General features: G+C 35.3%; 1 protein-coding gene and 2 long non-coding RNA genes across 3 annotated transcripts; 1 reads left to right on the forward strand and 2 right to left on the reverse strand.

The window, feature by feature from the left end:
- Positions 1-1,577: 1,577 nt before the first annotated feature.
- Positions 1,578-4,228, forward strand: LOC110901882 (protein FAR1-RELATED SEQUENCE 5-like). The gene is made up of 5 exons (XM_022148646.1): positions 1,578-2,251; positions 2,357-2,510; positions 2,879-3,018; positions 3,672-3,912; positions 4,085-4,228. Exons 1-5 carry the CDS (start codon positions 1,578-1,580, stop codon positions 4,226-4,228), a joined length of 1,353 nt encoding a protein of 450 aa, XP_022004338.1.
- Positions 4,229-7,724: 3,496 nt separating this feature from the next.
- On the reverse strand, positions 7,725-8,485 carry LOC110903335. Its single transcript, XR_002571849.2, has 4 exons — positions 8,358-8,485; positions 8,204-8,278; positions 8,014-8,082; positions 7,725-7,925 (listed from the first exon to the last, which is right to left on the reverse strand). It is a non-coding gene; the product is annotated as an uncharacterized LOC110903335 (long non-coding RNA).
- A 4,945-nt stretch (positions 8,486-13,430) lies between these two features.
- LOC110903334 lies at positions 13,431-14,903 on the reverse strand. The gene is made up of 2 exons (XR_002571848.2): positions 14,647-14,903; positions 13,431-13,679 (listed from the first exon to the last, which is right to left on the reverse strand). It is a non-coding gene; the product is annotated as an uncharacterized LOC110903334 (long non-coding RNA).
- Between the last annotated feature and the right edge of the window lie 3,722 nt (positions 14,904-18,625).

Raw genomic sequence — 18,625 nt, forward strand, 5'->3', positions numbered from 1 at the left:
CCTAATTTGGTACTTAAGAAACCTTGGTAGTAATTTTGTCCATTATATGCCACATGCAAAGCCCGTGCCTACTTTCAGGCCAAGTGTCTTCAATCTCTTTCCTCATAGCTGGCTCTTGATGAGTTACAATCACAGGTGGTGCACGACCAAATGCCTGCCGAAAGACGTTAAGCAAACAACTATATGTTTCGGCGGTTTCATTACCTATTATAGCAGCACCCAGGGTAACATTACGATAGTGATTGTCAACGCCGGTAAACGGTACAAACATCATATTGTACCTACAAAAAAAATATAATAGTCAAAACATAAGACACCATACATTAGATAAACACAAAAATATGAATAAAACCAATCTATCTAAAACCTAAAACTATAAGTAACATACGAACTTGTTGCGACGATAAGTAGCATCAAAAGACACAACATCCCCAAACATATTAAAATTCCTCTTGGCATCTCCGTCAGCCCAGAACAATGCCCGTAAAACACCATCGTCCGTTGTTAGGTATTCCATAGAAAAATTGGGCATGAATTCTTTCTTCCTTTTTAGCCGTTTAATCACCATACCAACGTCGTATTCAGCTATATACCTATTTAAGTCTCTTTTGAAATTTTTAAAATCAAATTTCGTGGCACCTATCATGTTAAACCCTCCATAAAGAGTCCTCATAATATTAAGCGCTCTGACTGGACCAACGTTTATGGCACTCAAAGCATTTACGGCTTTTTCCTGAACATAATTGATTCTTCTGTTGCAAGGAAGTAGGTATCTGTCATCTTGAGTAACAAACGGGTGATTGTGAGACTCCTCAAAGTGATAAACCTCATAAAGTTTATCATCGTTTAACTTAACCTGAATACACGCTTCACAACCAGTCCTTAGAGAAGGAACCTTACGGGTAATCTTGCTCCTCGACTTATTATTTGAACTATCAGCTTCCTGAGTCGAGTCAATCACCTTAAAGGGTTTAGTACCCTCATTTGAGCAAAGGAAATATTTATTTAATATAACACCACGAGGCTCGTATTGACTACCCTTCCTCGCTGTGAATCCTCCAGCCATTGCATATCTTTGGTAAAAAAGAAAGGCATTATTATCAAACGTCATGTGCATCTTTGGTTTAAGCGAATCATCAACATTTGGTATAAATGTCATCCTTACAGAACATGGGGACACCTGAACATCACCGACCGACTAGTATGTATGAATATCTACAATAAAAAAGGAAACAAAATCAATTATAAAACACTATAACACTGTGATTGGAACTTGCTCATCACGATAATGTTAACTTGATATTGTTAACTTGATATTGTTAACTGTGCACATAGTGTTTTATAATTGTTTGGCAGTGTTATATAATGGTGTTCATGACAGTGTTATAGTGTTTATAATTGTTTTTTGTTTCCCTTTTTTATTGTACATATTCATACACCAGCCGGTCGGTGATCTGGTGTCCCCAAGATGTGGAAGGAGGACATTTATACCAAATGTTGACGATTCGCATAAACCAAAGATGAATATGACGTTTGATTCGCTGAATAATGCCTTTCTTTTTTACCAAAGATATGCAATGGCCGGAGGATTCACAACGAGGAAGGGTACTCAATACGAGCCTCGCGATGTCATCTTAAATAAATATTTCCTTTGCTCAAAGGAGGGTACTAAACCCTTTAAGGAGATTGACTCGACTCAGGAAGCTAATAGTTCAAATAATAAGTCGAGGAGCAAGATTACCCGTAAGGTTCCTTCTATAAGGACTGGTTGTGAAGTGTGTATCCGGGTTAAGTTAAACGATGACAAACTTTATGAGGTTTATCACTTCGAGGAGTCCCACAATCACCTGTTTGTTGCTGAAGATGACAGATACCTACTTCCTTGCAATAGAGGAATCAATTATGTTCAGGAAGAAGCCGTAAATACTTTGAGTGCCATAAACGTTGGTCCAGTCAGAGCGTTTAATATTATGAGGACTCTTTATGGAGGGTTTAACATGATAGGTGCCACGAAAGTTGATTTTAAAAATTTCAAAAGAGACTTAAATAGGTATATAGCTGAATACGACGCTGATATGGTGATTAAACGGCTAAAAAGGAAGAAAGAATTCATGCCCAATTTTTCTATGGAATACCTAACAACTGACGATGGTGTTTTACGGGCGTTGTTCTGGGCTGACGAAGATGCGAAGAGGAATTTTAATATGTTTGGGGATGTTGTGTCTTTTGATGCTAATTATCGTCGCAACAAGTTCGTATCTTACTTATAGTTTTAGGTTTTAGATTGGTTTTATTCATATTTTTGTGTTTATCTGATGTAGGGTGTCTTATGTTTTAACTATTATATTTTTTGTAGGTACAATATGATGTTTGTACCGTTTACCGGCGTTGACAATCACTATCGTAATGTTAACCTGGGTGCTGCTATAATAGGTAATGAAACCGCTGAAACATATAGCTGGTTGCTTAACGTCTTTCGGCAAGCATTTGGTCGTGCACCACCTGTGATTGTAACTGAGCAAGACCAAGCTATGAGGAAAGCGATTGAAGACACTTGGCCTGAAAGTAGGCACAGGCTTTGCATGTGGCATATAATGGACAAACTTACTACAAAGATTTCTTAGTTACCAAATTAAGCGTATTTGAGTTTTGTTTCTTTAGTTTTACAACGTTTATTGTTTTCTTGGATTCATTTGTTGGATTTTATAGCTTTTTATAACTGAATACGACGTTTATGGTTTTTTGATTAATTTCCGATTGTGGTTTTATATTGTACAAATAGGAAATACTGTTTAGCAATGTGGTTTTACTTTTATATAATGATTTATCCTGTTGGTTTGATATTTAATTTTTGTTAATGCTGTTCCATGTTTCTTAGGTTGGCGCTACCCTATGTAATGGAACCGATTTTAAGAAGAGGTTGTGTGCCATTTGTTGGACCGATGCATTACTCCCTGACCAGTTTGAATCCGAATGGGGTGTTATATTGACTGACTTTGATTTGGCGAATCATGAATGGTTAGAGTCAATTTATCAGATTAGGGATTCACGGATACCCGCGTACTATCGTGATGAGCACATGTCCAGGCTGATGCGTATTTCCTCACGTTCGGAAAGTGAGAACCATTTTATTGGGCAGTTTTGCAACCCGGATTGTACGCTTGTGGAAATCATGCGGCATTTTGACTCTAAAATAGAAGCCCAAAGACATAGACATGAGCATAGGAAGAACTACCATGATACCAGACACACGAAACCCGACATTTGGGCAAGAGAATTTGTTTTAGAAGAACAACCGGCAAACATATACACACGAACATTTTTTTTTTGATGTGCAACTTGAAATACAGACAGCTATTCACAATTGTGGTATTGGAAACTGGGAACAAAGAGAGGATAATTTTGTGAAGAACTTTTCTCAACCGTGTACGACATTTTTTTAAGGTGACTAGGGAATGTAACAATTGTTGGTTTTTAAACTTATGTTTACATGGTGTTTTATTTCAATGATTGAACTGAGTATATTTTTTTCTCCTTTTTTTTGGCAGTTTTTTGATGTATTAGGTTATGATGCGGGAGCAAGATATGACTATGAGTAGTGTATGCAATAGGTATGAACAGTTTGGGTTGTACGCGCACATTTTTTGCATTCTGCGGTTTCTTGATATTAGGCAGTTCCCTGAAAGGTATATATTACGACGGTGGAGTAGGGAAGTTGTTCCTAGTAGTGCTCCTGGAGCGATATTAGGTATTAATGAAGGCGATGATTGGTACCATCAAGTTAATCGGGTTGTACGTGAGATAACACAGTCAGCGGAGTTTGTTATTAACATGTTGGTCACTAACTTCGATGCGTTGTGCGCTTTTTGGGATCATGTTGTCCAGTATCAATCGACGGCTGATGAGGCAGTGGTAAACACACCCCCAAAGAGTTGTCGTGATAGGTTTGACGAAATAACTAGTAACACCCAACCATCGTCTGTAACTGTTCGTGTATAAGTTGGAACTAGATTTAAAGGTTTGGGCAAGCCTAAAAGAATGAACTCTAAGCGTGAAATTGCGATAAGCCAATTTGGGAAAAAAGAGACGGGAGTGTGGCAATTGCAAACGTAAGGGGCATAATCGACGTACATGCAAGTTCCCCGCAAGGGAAAATAATGATGACACCTCAGAAGGAAAGGAAGGAGAGGAAGAAGCAGATGATGAAGCAGAGGAAGAAGTTCAATAGCAGTAGCAAATGTCTGAGGACGAGTATATTACCAAATTATGCGTATTCGAGCTTTGTTTCATTAGTTTTATGACATTTATTGTTTTCTTGGATTCGTTTGTTGGATTTTATAGCTCTTTGTTTCATTTTTCAGTCATGATTGCACTATTGTGAAACATAACAGTTTTTACATTGTGTTTTAAATTCATCTTATTGTGGGTAGTTTTAGTCTAGGGAATTTTATCGTATATGCTTACCCCGGAATTACAGTGTTATATGGATGCACATATAGCAAGGTAGACATCAACTCGTAGTTGATATTGTTAGTCGTTTTTTAATCCTTTATTTAATTTTACAGCCTCGAATACGTTAATCGCAAACCATTCTTTTTTCATGGTGTTTTTACATCAACAATTTTTTACCAGGTATACACAATGTTGTAGAAGGCGCTAGGTGCTAGTCGGGCGGTGAGATACCGCCTAGGGATTAATCGGGATTAATAGGGATTAATCGGATTGGACTTTTTAAGTATAATTTTACAAATTTATATATATATATATATATATATATAGATAACTTTATACTTTTTATTAATAAATTTACAAGTTTAGGAGATAACTTTATACTTTTTATTAATAAATTTAAAAGTTTAGGAACCATATGTAAACTAGTGAAAGATAGAGGGGGTTAAATGTTAAAATACCTAAAATTAAATGTTAAAATAGGTTTATAAGTAATATTTGGGCTGTAAAACAATGGGCCAAATTCAAAAATGGGTCAAATTTTGTGTTTAATGGGCTGTAAAACATGGACTGATTAGTCCGATTTTGACCGCCTGGGACCGATTTTGACCGCCTAAGACCGATTTTGACCATATCCGCCTAATTGGACCGACTAGCTAAAAATTAGTCAGTAACTCACCGCCTAGCGCCTAGGCGCCGATTAATCGGCCGCCTAGGCCGATTTCTGCAACATTGGGTATACATAATGTTGTAATGTGACCCCCTGTAGTGTTAGACATAGTGCTGGGGTGTAGGGATGGCAATGGGTCGGGTTTGGGACGGGTTTAGGTAATCCCAAACCCAAACCCGGTTAGATAAGCTTGTCCCAAACCCGTCCCAAAACCCATCGGGTTTCTAGCGGGTAAATACCCATCGGGTATCGGGTTTACCCGAGGGTTTCGGGTAAACCCGTTAATTTAAAAAGATTACTCGTTGGGTATACTCATCTCAAAACCCATTGGGTATCTATTGGGTAACTACTAACCGATTACATTTTGTATTGTTATTATAAAAATATATATCAAATAACTACAATGTATACGGAATAGAATACCTATATGCGTAAAAAATGGATATATCATATATACTAAGGGGAAATGTCATAGAAATGTAACCAAGTTTTTCTAGTGTTTTAATTAAGGCATCCAAACCTTTTTTTTGTCTCTTTAAAGTAACTAAACTTTAATTTAGTGTTCTAATACTATGTAATTAGCAGGTCACTAGGTTATCACTTTTTTCTTTTATTGTTTTATTTTCTTTTAATGCTTATGTTTATGTTAATGTTTATATGTTCGATGGATTTTATAAAATTAAAACATATTTTAAACTACTTTTCAATCATCTTGTATGTTCGATTCATAGGTAATGATTTTGAAAGAGTTTCAGAGAGTTGCATGGATTTTTGGAAGATTAGTGAGATCACGATGGTGCTTTTGTAATTGAATTTTATGAATATTTAAAATTTAGAATTCATTTTTGATGCTGAATCTTTAATTTATTTAGTGGAAAATGGCCTTCATCAGAGACGAGGAAGAAGAATTTTTTATTTGAAAAGGTTCATTATAATAAATTTTAGTATTATATTTTAAGGTAAAGATAAAATATAATTATTTAGTCAAGTTTAAAGACTAAATAAAGAAACATGACCTTCTATATTATTAGGGTAACCTGGAACTTGCATAACATTAAAACAATAAATCAAACTTGAGTGATTTTTGAGAGACAAAATAAGATTGAGTGACTTTAGTGGAACATATTAAAAACTTGGTTACTATTCTCTAAAGTTACCCCTATTTAATAATATAAAAGAAATTATATCGGGTATACAATCGGGTAAACGGGTACACTTTATCGGGTAATTGGGTCGGGTAAACTGGTATATCACTAAATCCCAAACCCATCCCGAACCCGCGAAAAAAATAAAAACTATTCCCAAAGCCGTTCCAAACCCGATTAACCGACCCCAAACCCGTCCCAAATGTGTCGGGTTTTGGGTTTACCCAGCGGGTTCGGGTTTGATTGCCATCCCTACTGGGGTGTTATACAGTGTTATAAAATGATTATATGGTGTTATATACTATTTGTAGTGTTTTATAGTGATTTGTAGTGTTATATTTTGTTTGTAGTTTTATAAGATGAAATAAATGTCATATGGTGTTAAACTGTTTAACATGGTAACTGTATAGTAAGACACCATAAAATATCTTGTTGTAGTGTTTTTAATATGCTTTCTAGTGTTTGATATTGCTTTGTAGTTTTATGAGTTGAATCTAATGTTATTTATCTGTTTGATATCTTGATGTAGTGTTTTATATTATTTTGTAGTGTTTTATGGTCAAGATAAGATAATGTGTTTTATGGACAAGATAACTTGCAGATAACATTGTATATCATACCACAAAAAACAAAAACATAGTGTTATACATAGCGCTACAGTGTTATATATAGTGTTGTAGTGTTATACACAGTGCTATAGTGTTATACATAGTGTAGTAGTGTTATAAAAGGATTACTTGGTGTTATACATAGTGCTGCAGTGTTATATATAGTGTTATATATAGTGTTGTAGTGTTATAAAAGTACTACATGGTGTTATATATAGTGCTGCAGTGTTATATATAGTGTTGTAGTGTTATATATAGTGTTGCAGTGTTATAAAAGGATTTCAAAGTAAAGTCGCATACCGCCAGTAACACAATCAGCCCTCTAAAACCATCATCCCGATTGCGGTTCCACACCTTTGTCATGCGGTTTAAGCATGTTATCATGCAGGCTCACCAATCAAAGCTCGTGATGTCAAGTTTTGGGTCCACGCATCCCAAGAAACATTGATTAATTGTGTTGTTGACGCTTCTTTCCCCCATCACATTATTAAACAAAACCAACCAGTTCAATTTGAACAACCGGCCACTTGAAGTGTCGCATACCATCATGTCCTTCAGTCCTACTGGTGACACCTTAGTACAATCACTGAATTGTGACCTCCACTCGGCTACTACAGGATTGCTGTCTCTCGCTCTGATTTTTTCTACAATCTATATATCCCCGTTTGGAATTCCAAATATCTTATGGACCAACTCCGGTGTGATCCGTACACGGTGTGCATCAACGTTCAACACCCCAGCGTCCTTGTCATAGTTGTTCGCCAACCAATATGAAAGCCGTGTCGGTACACCCCGTACATTGAATTTAAGTAAGGAACCAAACCCCATTGTTACCACCTTTTTTGCGCTGCATTTAGATTGTTAACCAATATCACCAGGTTATCCGGAGACGTCTTTTGTTTAATTTTTGGGCCAGTGAACGGCTCATATGGTTTTGAAAGCAACGAGATCGGCGGCCTTGTCGATTTCCTCCTAGCTGCTGTTGACGTCTTTTACCCTCTGGTGGTTCGGGTACATTGCCAACATCCCCGACAACAGGGTGTGATGGGGCAGCTGAAACCAAGATGTACAGTTTCGTTATACCATAATCACAATTAAAAAAAATCACAAAATAATAGCATTGTGGTTTTAAAATACTTACTAGTTGGTTTTGTCGTTATCGGTTGGGACACAAAGTCATCATCATCGTCGGCAGGGTGTGTTATGGTAGCTGAAATCCCATATATACACGTTTGTTATACTATTTTTTTTTTGGGTAAAGACACGTTTGTTATACTACAATCACAATTAAATGAAAACACTGATATTCATTCGAATTTTGAAATTCTTACTAGTTGGTTTTGTGGAGGGCGGTAGGGACACGAGTCATCATCATTGTCGGCAGGGTGTGATGCTGCAGCTGGACACTGAAATATACAGGTTTGTTATACTACAATCAAAAATTAAAAAAAAACTGTTATAGATTAATTGTATGTAAACACTTACTAGGTGTTGGTAGTTTCTTTTCAACAATTACTGCTTTCCCTTTGTCCGCGGGTGGGCCGCTAAGATCCATACAACTTGGTGTGTTTTTTTCCTGATGGATTGTTTCCAGCATTTTGTTCTTCTTCGTCTGGACATACAACATATTTTGTTAATTAAAGTAGTTTCAAAAAAAGTGAGGCGTTACAGTTATGATTCATTACATATGCATTCCGACGAAAGGGGTATTGCATAACAAAACAATATTTCATCCATTTATTTTTACTTTTATAGTTTTTACTTCATCTATACCTTCTTCCCCTATGTTTAATTATCTGAATCACTCAACGGGATGCTTTGTTGAATCGTATTATGAAAGCCCTTTCCCATTTTGTAATTTGGTATTCGACGGCTTCTCCTAACTAAAATTAAATGCTTTCACAATTAGTAAAAAAAAACTAGCAGTGAACACTACAAAGCAATATAACACTTTAAATCATTATAAAACACTCCAGCAAGTGATCAAACAGTTAAATTCATCTTAAAACTATACAAGACAAGATATAACACTATAAATCATTATAAAACACTCCAACGTTATGTATAACACTAAAACCACCATTCAATAGTTCATAACTGAAATAAGTAGATAACATTACAAAACAAGATATAACACTACAAATCACTAAAAAACACCACGAACAGTATATAACACCATATAACACTAGACCACCATTCAACACTATATTACATATATAACACAGTAAAACCCTTTTTGTAACACTGTAAAACACTACACTTGTAGTTTATAGCCTCTGCAACTATGAACAACACTTCATTCAGCATGTACCACTAACAACAGGCCACAATAAAAACCCTATAGCTAATTACGTCGTTTTTAGAACAATACAAGCATCAACAGACACTATAGATCACCATAAACTGACTTAAAAACAAAAACCTATTAAAACACAAACCTGGTTTCGATACTGTCGTTTTTCGCTTCCGTTTCACACCTAATATGATGCTTGAAGCTTTTTTTGAATCCATTAAACACTCTTTGCTGCTCAACTTTGATATTTTCCCTAAAAAAAGAACGACGATGAATGTTATAGAACCCTAGAAATTAAAGGACGATAGACGATGAACAAGGTTTGCTGATTATGTTTATAACACTTCGAAGGTTTTTGGATTCTGATAATCTTTCATGTTTCCGGATTCGTAGAATAAGAATGAACAATGATCACTGGAATTTAGGAGAATGATGGGGGTGTAGTTTGTGTAGGATACGGTTACCTTATTTGAAACATATAAAAAGACACTGTTACCCCTACAATTGTCAAATCATTCCAAATAATTAAAACACAATTTACAATTTGGTCCCTATTGATCTCAACCATTAGATTAAAGATCTAATGGTTAAAAACACTTCTTACCCTTCTCACATTTTAGATCTTCTCCAACAATACTAAAGTGCCTAAAGACTAGATCTTCTTCCGGTCTCACTAATCACAATACACCCTAGAGTGCAGGGGGTAACCTAAAAACACTTTGACAAGACTTAGAAAACAAATAATACTAGGGAATCTAGACCGATCTCGTCCTGGTCTCACTGTACCTAAATACCTAGCACCTATGAAGCACGGGGACGGCATCTTACATCAAGTACCCGTCCCGGGGACGGCTCGGGGACGGAAACGCGTAGGGGACGGCTCGGGGACGTTTCCCAAACGTACCCGGATATTGGGGACTTCTACAAAACCGTACCCAATATTGGGTACTTCCAAAACAGAGTATCCGGGACGTTTTGGTTCGTCCGATCCAATTCGCGGTACGAAAACGATCCGGTTTCGCTTGGGATCGCGTTTCCGACGACCATAATGGCATTCCGAAAAAACAATTCAATCGTAATAGAGAAGAAATGGTGGCTAATCGAAGTTGCTGATCGAACCTTACATTCCCTGCTGAATCGTAGAATGAAAGATCTATCGGCTGATTTTTAGATTTAGAGCTTTAGATGAGCGAACAGGGAAGAGAGAAAGAGGACGGCTGATTTAGTTTAGGGTTATACGTAGGTTATAAAAAATCAACTCTTTGTTTTCCTTTTTTACACCTTTTCTTTTAACTAAGTTACGATTTCATCCTCCATTTATAGATTTATCAAAATTAACCCTAGACTATTATAAATTAGTGCATAAAGATCTATATATAAGATATATATTAAATAATAAATAAAACTTATTTGTAGCTAAATATTAAGTTTAATATATTTTTATTTTTTAATATTATTTTTTTTTGCCGTACCCGTATCTTGTATTTTTGAGTTTTGCCGTTCCCGGTACCCGTATCGTCCCCGTACCCCAGTCCCGTACCCGTATCCGTGCTACATAGCCTAGCACCAAAGACAATCCCAACTATATATCTCCTTCCGGTCTCAAGAATAGGTAGAACATTAAACTCCTCTAAATTATCAAACAAAGTTCCTATGTCATATGTGCACCATAAATTATAAACTAGTTACAAACACAAAGTAGGTAACCTAACAAGTATCTATACATGAAAGACACTCACAAAGATACATGAGGAACAATTATAAGATAATAAATTAGAGTAAAACATGCAAACACATCTAATCAATTATTATTAAGTCTCTTATTTTAATATTAATCCACGATAAAATTACCAAAACGAGAAATTACTGATTATTAATAAATATTCATCACAAACCCAGGTAGATAAACGGACTAGCCAATAATCATTAGTCAAGAACGAAAATAATAAACAAGTCATGAATAATAAGTGAACCATAGTTATCATATCTGAAAATACGAAGTTAAACAAATCGAAAACTAATAAGATACGAACCCGACTTGAGTCTTCGATCCTAATCTTGTAAATCGATCCGTACACCTCTTCTTGTTGAATCCCACCTTCGTATCTCCGCCTCATATGTATTCGTCCAGTCAGTTCTTCGTATACGGCAGCCCTCCAACCAAAAAAAAAAACATTCGTAGCAGTAGGTATATGTATATCGTATTTTAATTGTAACACCACTCCAGGATTTGGGCCCTTAGGCATATCACTAGGAGGCAAGATGGGCCTAGAAGAGAGTGGGCCGATGTCATGTTATGAATATGGGATATTAATAATATGGTTTTTTCATTGAATTACAACACCAATATATGAATCTGCAATCATATCCATATTACATTAAACGTATCCAAGACATTAACCAAAAAAAGTGGTGGCAAATGATGTAATTAAAGGGAATTGGCATGGGCTTTTTGGTCAATTCACGTGTTATATCACCCTAAGGAAAACATGATACGTGCTGCCTTTTTTTCGATAAGTGTACAGTGTACTTTTCAACTTTCAACAAATTACAGTTTTGGTCCCTCGCATTTATTTCTTTTCGCATCAGGATTTTTAATAATACAAACTAATAAAATACCAACCTATAAAGACTAAAAATGACTTAAAAACTATTAAAATAATATACAAAATACATAGATAAATGACGGTGTTTTCCAACAGATCAATACACAAGTGTAAATTAATGGGCAAAATTTGATGATGAAAATATACTAGTGTGTTTTACGATTTGATGATGTAAATCAATAGTCAGGATTTGTTCACACAGTTCACAAATACATTAGGGCCCACTCTAGAACTCCACCCTATATATATATATGGAAATGGAAAATTGAGAATCACATTGAGTTGTGAAAACCATAAGAACTAGGCCTTCCAAAAGTTTTTATCAATTTTTTTTTCTCAATAATCTTAAAAAAAAATCACTCGTTCTAAGCATAAAAATTAAAAAAAAAATGCCGCATACAAAAATTTACATTGCCGTAATCAAAATTTACATCGGGCATAAATCAAATTTATATCGGGCGTAACTACCGATTCGACAATTTTTTTTGTTGTTACAGATGTGTTTATAACATTTTGCATCTACGTTTGTGAAAAAAATGGAAGCCCAACTCGCACGGGAAGTAGGAGTTCTTATGGTTCTCACAACTCGTATTGGTTCTTAATTGAATCGAATCCTATATATATAGTGAAAGTGTAAAATACAATATTTCTTGACGTACAAGATGTAATTATAACATGCGTAATTAGTTTTATAACATGTGTGATTAGGTGTGCACCTCATGCGTGATTTCTGATTTTGTACTTGCGTGATTATGTTCATGTGTGATTATGGTTAATATACGTGATTATGGTTTGTCAACATGCGTGATTAGGGTGTTGAGTTTTATAACGTGCATAATTTCATCTCGTACGCATCGTACGTTAAGGAATATTGTACGTTAACCAACCCCTATATATGTGTATATATATATACACACACACACACAATATATATATATATATATATATATATATATATATATAGGGTAGGGATCCTAAGAGAAGTCCACCCTATATGAGAAACTTGAGAAGCATTCTGGACCACACATTTTTCTAAGCCTTTCGTAATATACACATATGTATAGTTTAAAATTGACTATGTACATATATGTATATTGAGTTATACACATATGTATATAGTCAATTTTAAACTATACATATGTGTATATTACGAAAGGCTTAGAAAAATGTGTGGTCCAGAATGCTTCTCAAGTTTCTCAACTAGCCTATCACTTCTCACATGATCCTTTTCCTATATATATATATATATATATAGGGCAAGGATAAATTGAAAACCCACTTGAGTTGAATAAACCCTAGAAACCCAATAACCGCCATTGATCATAATTGATGGATGGCTAGGATTCACTTTTGCCCCCATCAATTGCTTTTGTGTACTTTGTCTCAATTTTTTAATGTATTTCATTTAATGAAGGGTAATATTGGAACAAAGAAAGTCTAGTAAAGTTATGTCACCCATTAATTTTCTAGAAACTCAATGTACTTTTCTTTCATTATTTTATGTTTTCTCTCTCTCTCTCTCTCTGATATTTTTAGATTGTTTTTATTTCATTTTTTATGTTTCTGTCTTATAGTTTTGAATTAAATGTTACGAATGATGTTGCATTGTGTTACATAATTTGCAGGTGCAATGTACTTTGTAAAACATGAAGGAAAATGAGCCAAAGGAAAGTTACACATTAAATATAAAAACTTTGAAATCAATCCAGGAGTACAAACAAACATTGTGGAAGTTACAACAACGAAAATGATAAATCAAGTAATGGTTTTCTTCTTTCTAATTTCATCTTCACGAGCTATAACCTTAACTTGTAGCCTGTTAATAGTTCTCAATAGTCCCGGAATAATCATAGCAAATCGGTGGCACATGGGTTGGTCGATCCACCTTATAAACGGACATCCACTGAACTGTAAAAAAAAGACAAAATGGAAGATTAATCAAAACATTAAAACATGTTACACATGTATGACTTTTTAACTCTGAAACTGATTATCATTTTGTAATATAAAAAAATGTAAACGTACATTATTTATGTGACACGGAAAAATGTAACATGCATATTTTTTGTACAAATTTTACAATAAATTGATAAATCAAGAAATTAAAAACATTCATCTTCTTGAAAAAAAAAAAACAAAATATCCAGAAAAAAGTTGCATGTAACAACATACTTTATTTTTACAATAATCTAAAAAAGTGTAACAATTCAGTTTATTTTATTTAAACGTACATTATTTATGTGACATGGAAAAATGTAACATGCATTTTTTCTTGAACAAATTTTACACAAAAAAATTGATAAATCAAGAAATTATAAACATTCATCTTCTTGAACAAAAAAAAACATATCCAGAAAAAAGTTGCATGTAACAACACACTTTATTTTTACGATAATCTAAAAAAGTGTAACAATGCACTTTATTTTATGTAAACGTACATTATTTATGTGACACGGAAAAATGTAAAATGCATTTTTTCTTGAACAAATTTTACACAAAAAATTGATAAATCAAAAAATTAAAAACATTCATTTTCTTGAACAAAAAACAAAAAAAACAACATATCTAGAAAAAGATGCATGTAACAACACACTTTATTTTTACAATAATATAAAAAACTGTAACAATGCACTTTATTTTATGTAAACGTACATTATTTATGTGACACGGAAAAAATGTAACATGCATTTTTTCTTGAACAAATTTTACACAAAAAATTGATAAATCAAGAAATTAAAAATGTTCATCTTCTTGAACAGAAAAAAAAAAACATATCCAGAAAAAAGTTGCAGATCTACAAAATACAAAAAAAATGAAGAACTACAAAACGCAAAAAAATTGCAAATCTGAAAAAAAAAACCGAAAACAAACATACTTATGGACCTGGAGGATCTTCTAGATCTGGAACATCATGTTTAAACATCGAACATCTTTTGGGTCATCTTCAACATCGAACCGCCATCACATCATCTTCAACATCGATCATCTTCAACCGGATCTGGAGGAGGATCTTCTGGATTTGGAATATCATGTTCAAACATCGAACATCTGGATGATGATCTTCTAGACCTGGAGCATCTGGATGATGATCTTTTGAACTGGATCATCTTTTGGATTCAGATCACTTTTAGATCTGGATGAAGATATTTAAGAAATGGAAATGAATTAGAAGATAACGATATAAAGAGAGAGATGGAGAGGGAAAAGTCATAAACACATTTCATACCTTAAATGCCTGATTCAACTAAAAACACTTACAAAAAATGTGTAATTTTAGATAAAAAAACATAAAGAGAATTTAAAAAAAGTACCATGATCCATATCTGATTCATCGTCATCTTCGTATCTTATTCATCATCATCATCATCTTCATATTCATATTCATGTGCGATTTTCTTCAAGATGCTGAATCTGGATCTTGTGAAGAGAGACAGAGAGAGAGAAAGACATCGTGGATCTGGATCTTCAACCCTGATTCTTTGTTGCAGAAATTGTTTTTCAAAAAAATGTGGAAGGTGTGTTGAAGAAGAGAGATCTGGTTAATAGAGAAAGAAAGAATGGTGTATTGAAGAAGAAAGATATTCAAATAAAAGCTTGGATCATCTATATATATTTAAAAATTTAGTGATATCAACTTTTTTACAACTTTCATTATGAGCCTCTTTAAATATATTTGTGTCTTTCAAGTTGTAATTGCCCATCCTTAATCAATAATTCCCTTTCCCATGCATATAAATACCTTCAATTGTCTTATCATATTAGTCTAAACTTTTCATCTTTCTTGCAAAATGAGAAATTTCAGTTTTGCAATTTTATTCATTAACATAACATGCATTGTTCTTCCACATTTTCATGGAAGATTAGCCATGGCTACATGCACCCAAGATGGATCAGAGCGTTGGGGTTATGTTCAAGTCAGACCCGGTAAGATTCAAAAATTTATTTATTTATTTTTTAAGAAACTAAAGGCTACTCACTTTTAAAGATTGGATTTTTTTAACTTCTTGGGTGAAAACTGGGGCACACATTGTCACACCCCGATTTCCACGTGTCTCACCGGTGGGCCCGGTGGGGGATTACCGTGACGTAGTTGATAACCATATAGTCAAACCACACAATTATATGAATGCACAGCGGAAGCTTTAAGATAAATAAAATTCAACCTTTGATTGTAATATCGAGTGTATTACAATAGTCGAAGGGTATCCACAGGGGATTAAAATAATATATTAAAATACTGTTCAACAGATAAGACATCAAGCTTGCGAGACTTCTCTAGATGCTAAGGAGCTATTACCAGCCAATTTCGTGTAGTACCTGCAGTTAATCTTTTTGGGAAAATACGTCAGTTTACACTGGTAAATACGTTCAACCGACACATTTTGTAAAATGTTTATTAAAATTGATTTGAATGCACAAGGCACAAACTCTTTTATAACTTGGGAGAATTATTTAAAATTATAATCTTGTGAACGATTTACATGTTCCTTCTTTGCGTTCAGTAGCCCGGATCCTGTCCGGGTTAAAGATCAATAGACACACCACATTTGCGTAAAACCGTGGTGGGTAAACCAACGGCTACGTCTTTTAATAACATAGACATAATGCCGGGTGTACGCCTACACCGGGATGTCGAGGTCGTGGCCATTTCTTCGAATGATGCCAAGGATATCCGGGACATGGTCATTAACCCCCCAAAGGCTTTTAAGTAACAAGACTGTTTAAATGAGCCGATCGCAAAAAATCGCAAAATGACTTTATGAGTGTTCAAACAGGTTTCATATCACCTACATTACAGATTATGCAAGAAATCGCAAAATGACTTTCTATTGACTTTTTAAGCATACGTTTGACTCGACATTTGAACTAGTTAGAGTGGTGATCAGGGAAAACCCTTTTAGGGGTTTATTACCCACATAAATACCAACACATAACTACTTTTGATCCGACAATTCACTGGACCATTTGTGATTTATCGCAAAGTCAATCGTTAGTTACGACGGATTGACTTTTAGGCTAAACTAAGCAAAGACAAAGCCATAAGAGGTTTGGCATACTTACAGAGACTTGTGCACGATTTAGAATGATGAGAGAAAGCTTTGAGAGCTCCAAGTATGATCAGAAGAGTGTGTTTGAGGTGTGTTTAAGTTGTGCACAATGGATGTCTATTTATAGTGCAAGACATGCTCTTAGATCATCACACATTGGTCTACAAGTGAGTGTGGATGATGGGCAGGTGTCCCAAGGTGCTATGGGTCGAGTAGGGGGCGCCCAGACTCTGAGAAACCCATACTTAATGTTTTTACCACTTTGAACAGCCAACCGCCAACTTTCTGTCGCTGGGCATCGCTTACGGACCGTATGGCTTCGGCCTTGCGGTCCGTAAGCCCGAGGCGGATCAAAACTAATCATGCGCTCCCTTACGGTCCGTAAGGCATGACCTTTACGGTCCGTAAGGGTTAAGAAGAATATCTTTTTAAATCTTTTTACAATGATTACCAAAATCTTGGTAATTAATAACTTGACCTTTCGGGTTTGAAGGGGTAACTTTGCGATTTGGCCCTCGGTTAACTACAATTAAGGACCTCGCGTTATTTACCCGCATTGTTAAGCCCTCGAATAGTTTACTTATTATCCGAAAAGCCTTAATTTACATTATTGACGCCTTTAACCCTTCTCATACGAATTTGATCATAACTTTCTCGTTTTAAAACGGAACTTCGCGAAATTTATATAGTGCATTCTATGAGCGTATTTTACTGTTACAAAGCCTTGGGTTCGTCAAAGGGTCACTCAGAGGTATAATTAAACATGTTGACACAGTTAACCCCTGCAGCTTGTAATCTCTCACTTTCTTCCGCGTTTCGCTTCCGTACGATCCATGATTTATTCGTTTGAAGGTACGAGCATCATTTAGGGTTACTATATAGTATACTTACCCTTGATTGACAATTATACCCCTCGAATTTCTATACTTTCAAGGTTCGTCAACTTTAGTCCTTTATTTAAAATCAATGCCACGTGTAAACAAATGACACGTGTTAACACATTATTGGACACAAAATTTCGAGGTGTTACATCCTCACCCCCTTAAAATAAATCTCGACCCGAGATTTACTCAAATAAATAAGGGTATTTTTCTTTCATCGTGGCTTCAACTTCCCACGTGTATTCGGGACCTCTACGATCATCCCATTTGACCTTTACAATCGGTACATGCTTTCTTCGAAGCTTTTTCACCTGTCGGTCTTCAATCGACAAAGGCTTCTCTACAAACTTCAAGCTCTCATCTATATGCACATCTGTGTGTGGGATCACTAATGATTCATCGGCGAAGCACTTCTTGAGATTGCAGATGTGGAACACATTGTGAATTCCATTGAGCTCTTCTGGCAAGTTCAACTTATAGGCAACTGACCCGACACGTTCAATGATCTCAAAAGGTCCTATGTATCTCGGACTCAGTTTGCCCTTCTTACCGAATCGCATCACCCCCTTCCAGGGCAATACTTTAAGCAACACCTTTTCACCTACTTCGAAGTGAAAATCCTTACGCTTCGGATCAGCGTAGCTTTTCTGCCTATCACGGGCAGCTTTGAGACGTTCTCGAATTTGGACAATCTTGTCTGTTGTCTCGAAAACTATCCTTGGTCCTGATAATTGGACCTCTCCCACTTCCGCCCAACATACAGGCGATCTACACTTCCTACCGTATAATGCCTCGAAAGGCGCAGCCTTTATGCTGGTATGGTAGCTATTGTTGTAGGAGAATTCGATTAGGGGTAGGTTCTTATCCCAATTACCACCTAAATCGATCGCACATGCACGAAGCATGTCTTCCAACGTCTGGATAG

This window comes from Helianthus annuus, chromosome 13 (assembly GCF_002127325.2).
Source record: "Helianthus annuus cultivar XRQ/B chromosome 13, HanXRQr2.0-SUNRISE, whole genome shotgun sequence".
Lineage (NCBI taxonomy): Eukaryota > Viridiplantae > Streptophyta > Magnoliopsida > Asterales > Asteraceae > Helianthus > Helianthus annuus.

Excerpts from the sequence above, each read along its gene's own strand:
- LOC110901882 (XM_022148646.1), top strand. The coding sequence starts at position 1,578 with ATGGCCGGAGGATTCACAACGAGGAAGGGTACTCAATACGAGCCTCGC. Across the intron at positions 2,252-2,356 it reads GCTAATTATCGTCGCAACAA|GTACAATATGATGTTTGTAC; the intron begins GTTCGTATCTTA and ends TATTTTTTGTAG. Across the intron at positions 2,511-2,878 it reads GTCGTGCACCACCTGTGATT|GTTGGCGCTACCCTATGTAA; the intron begins GTAACTGAGCAA and ends CATGTTTCTTAG.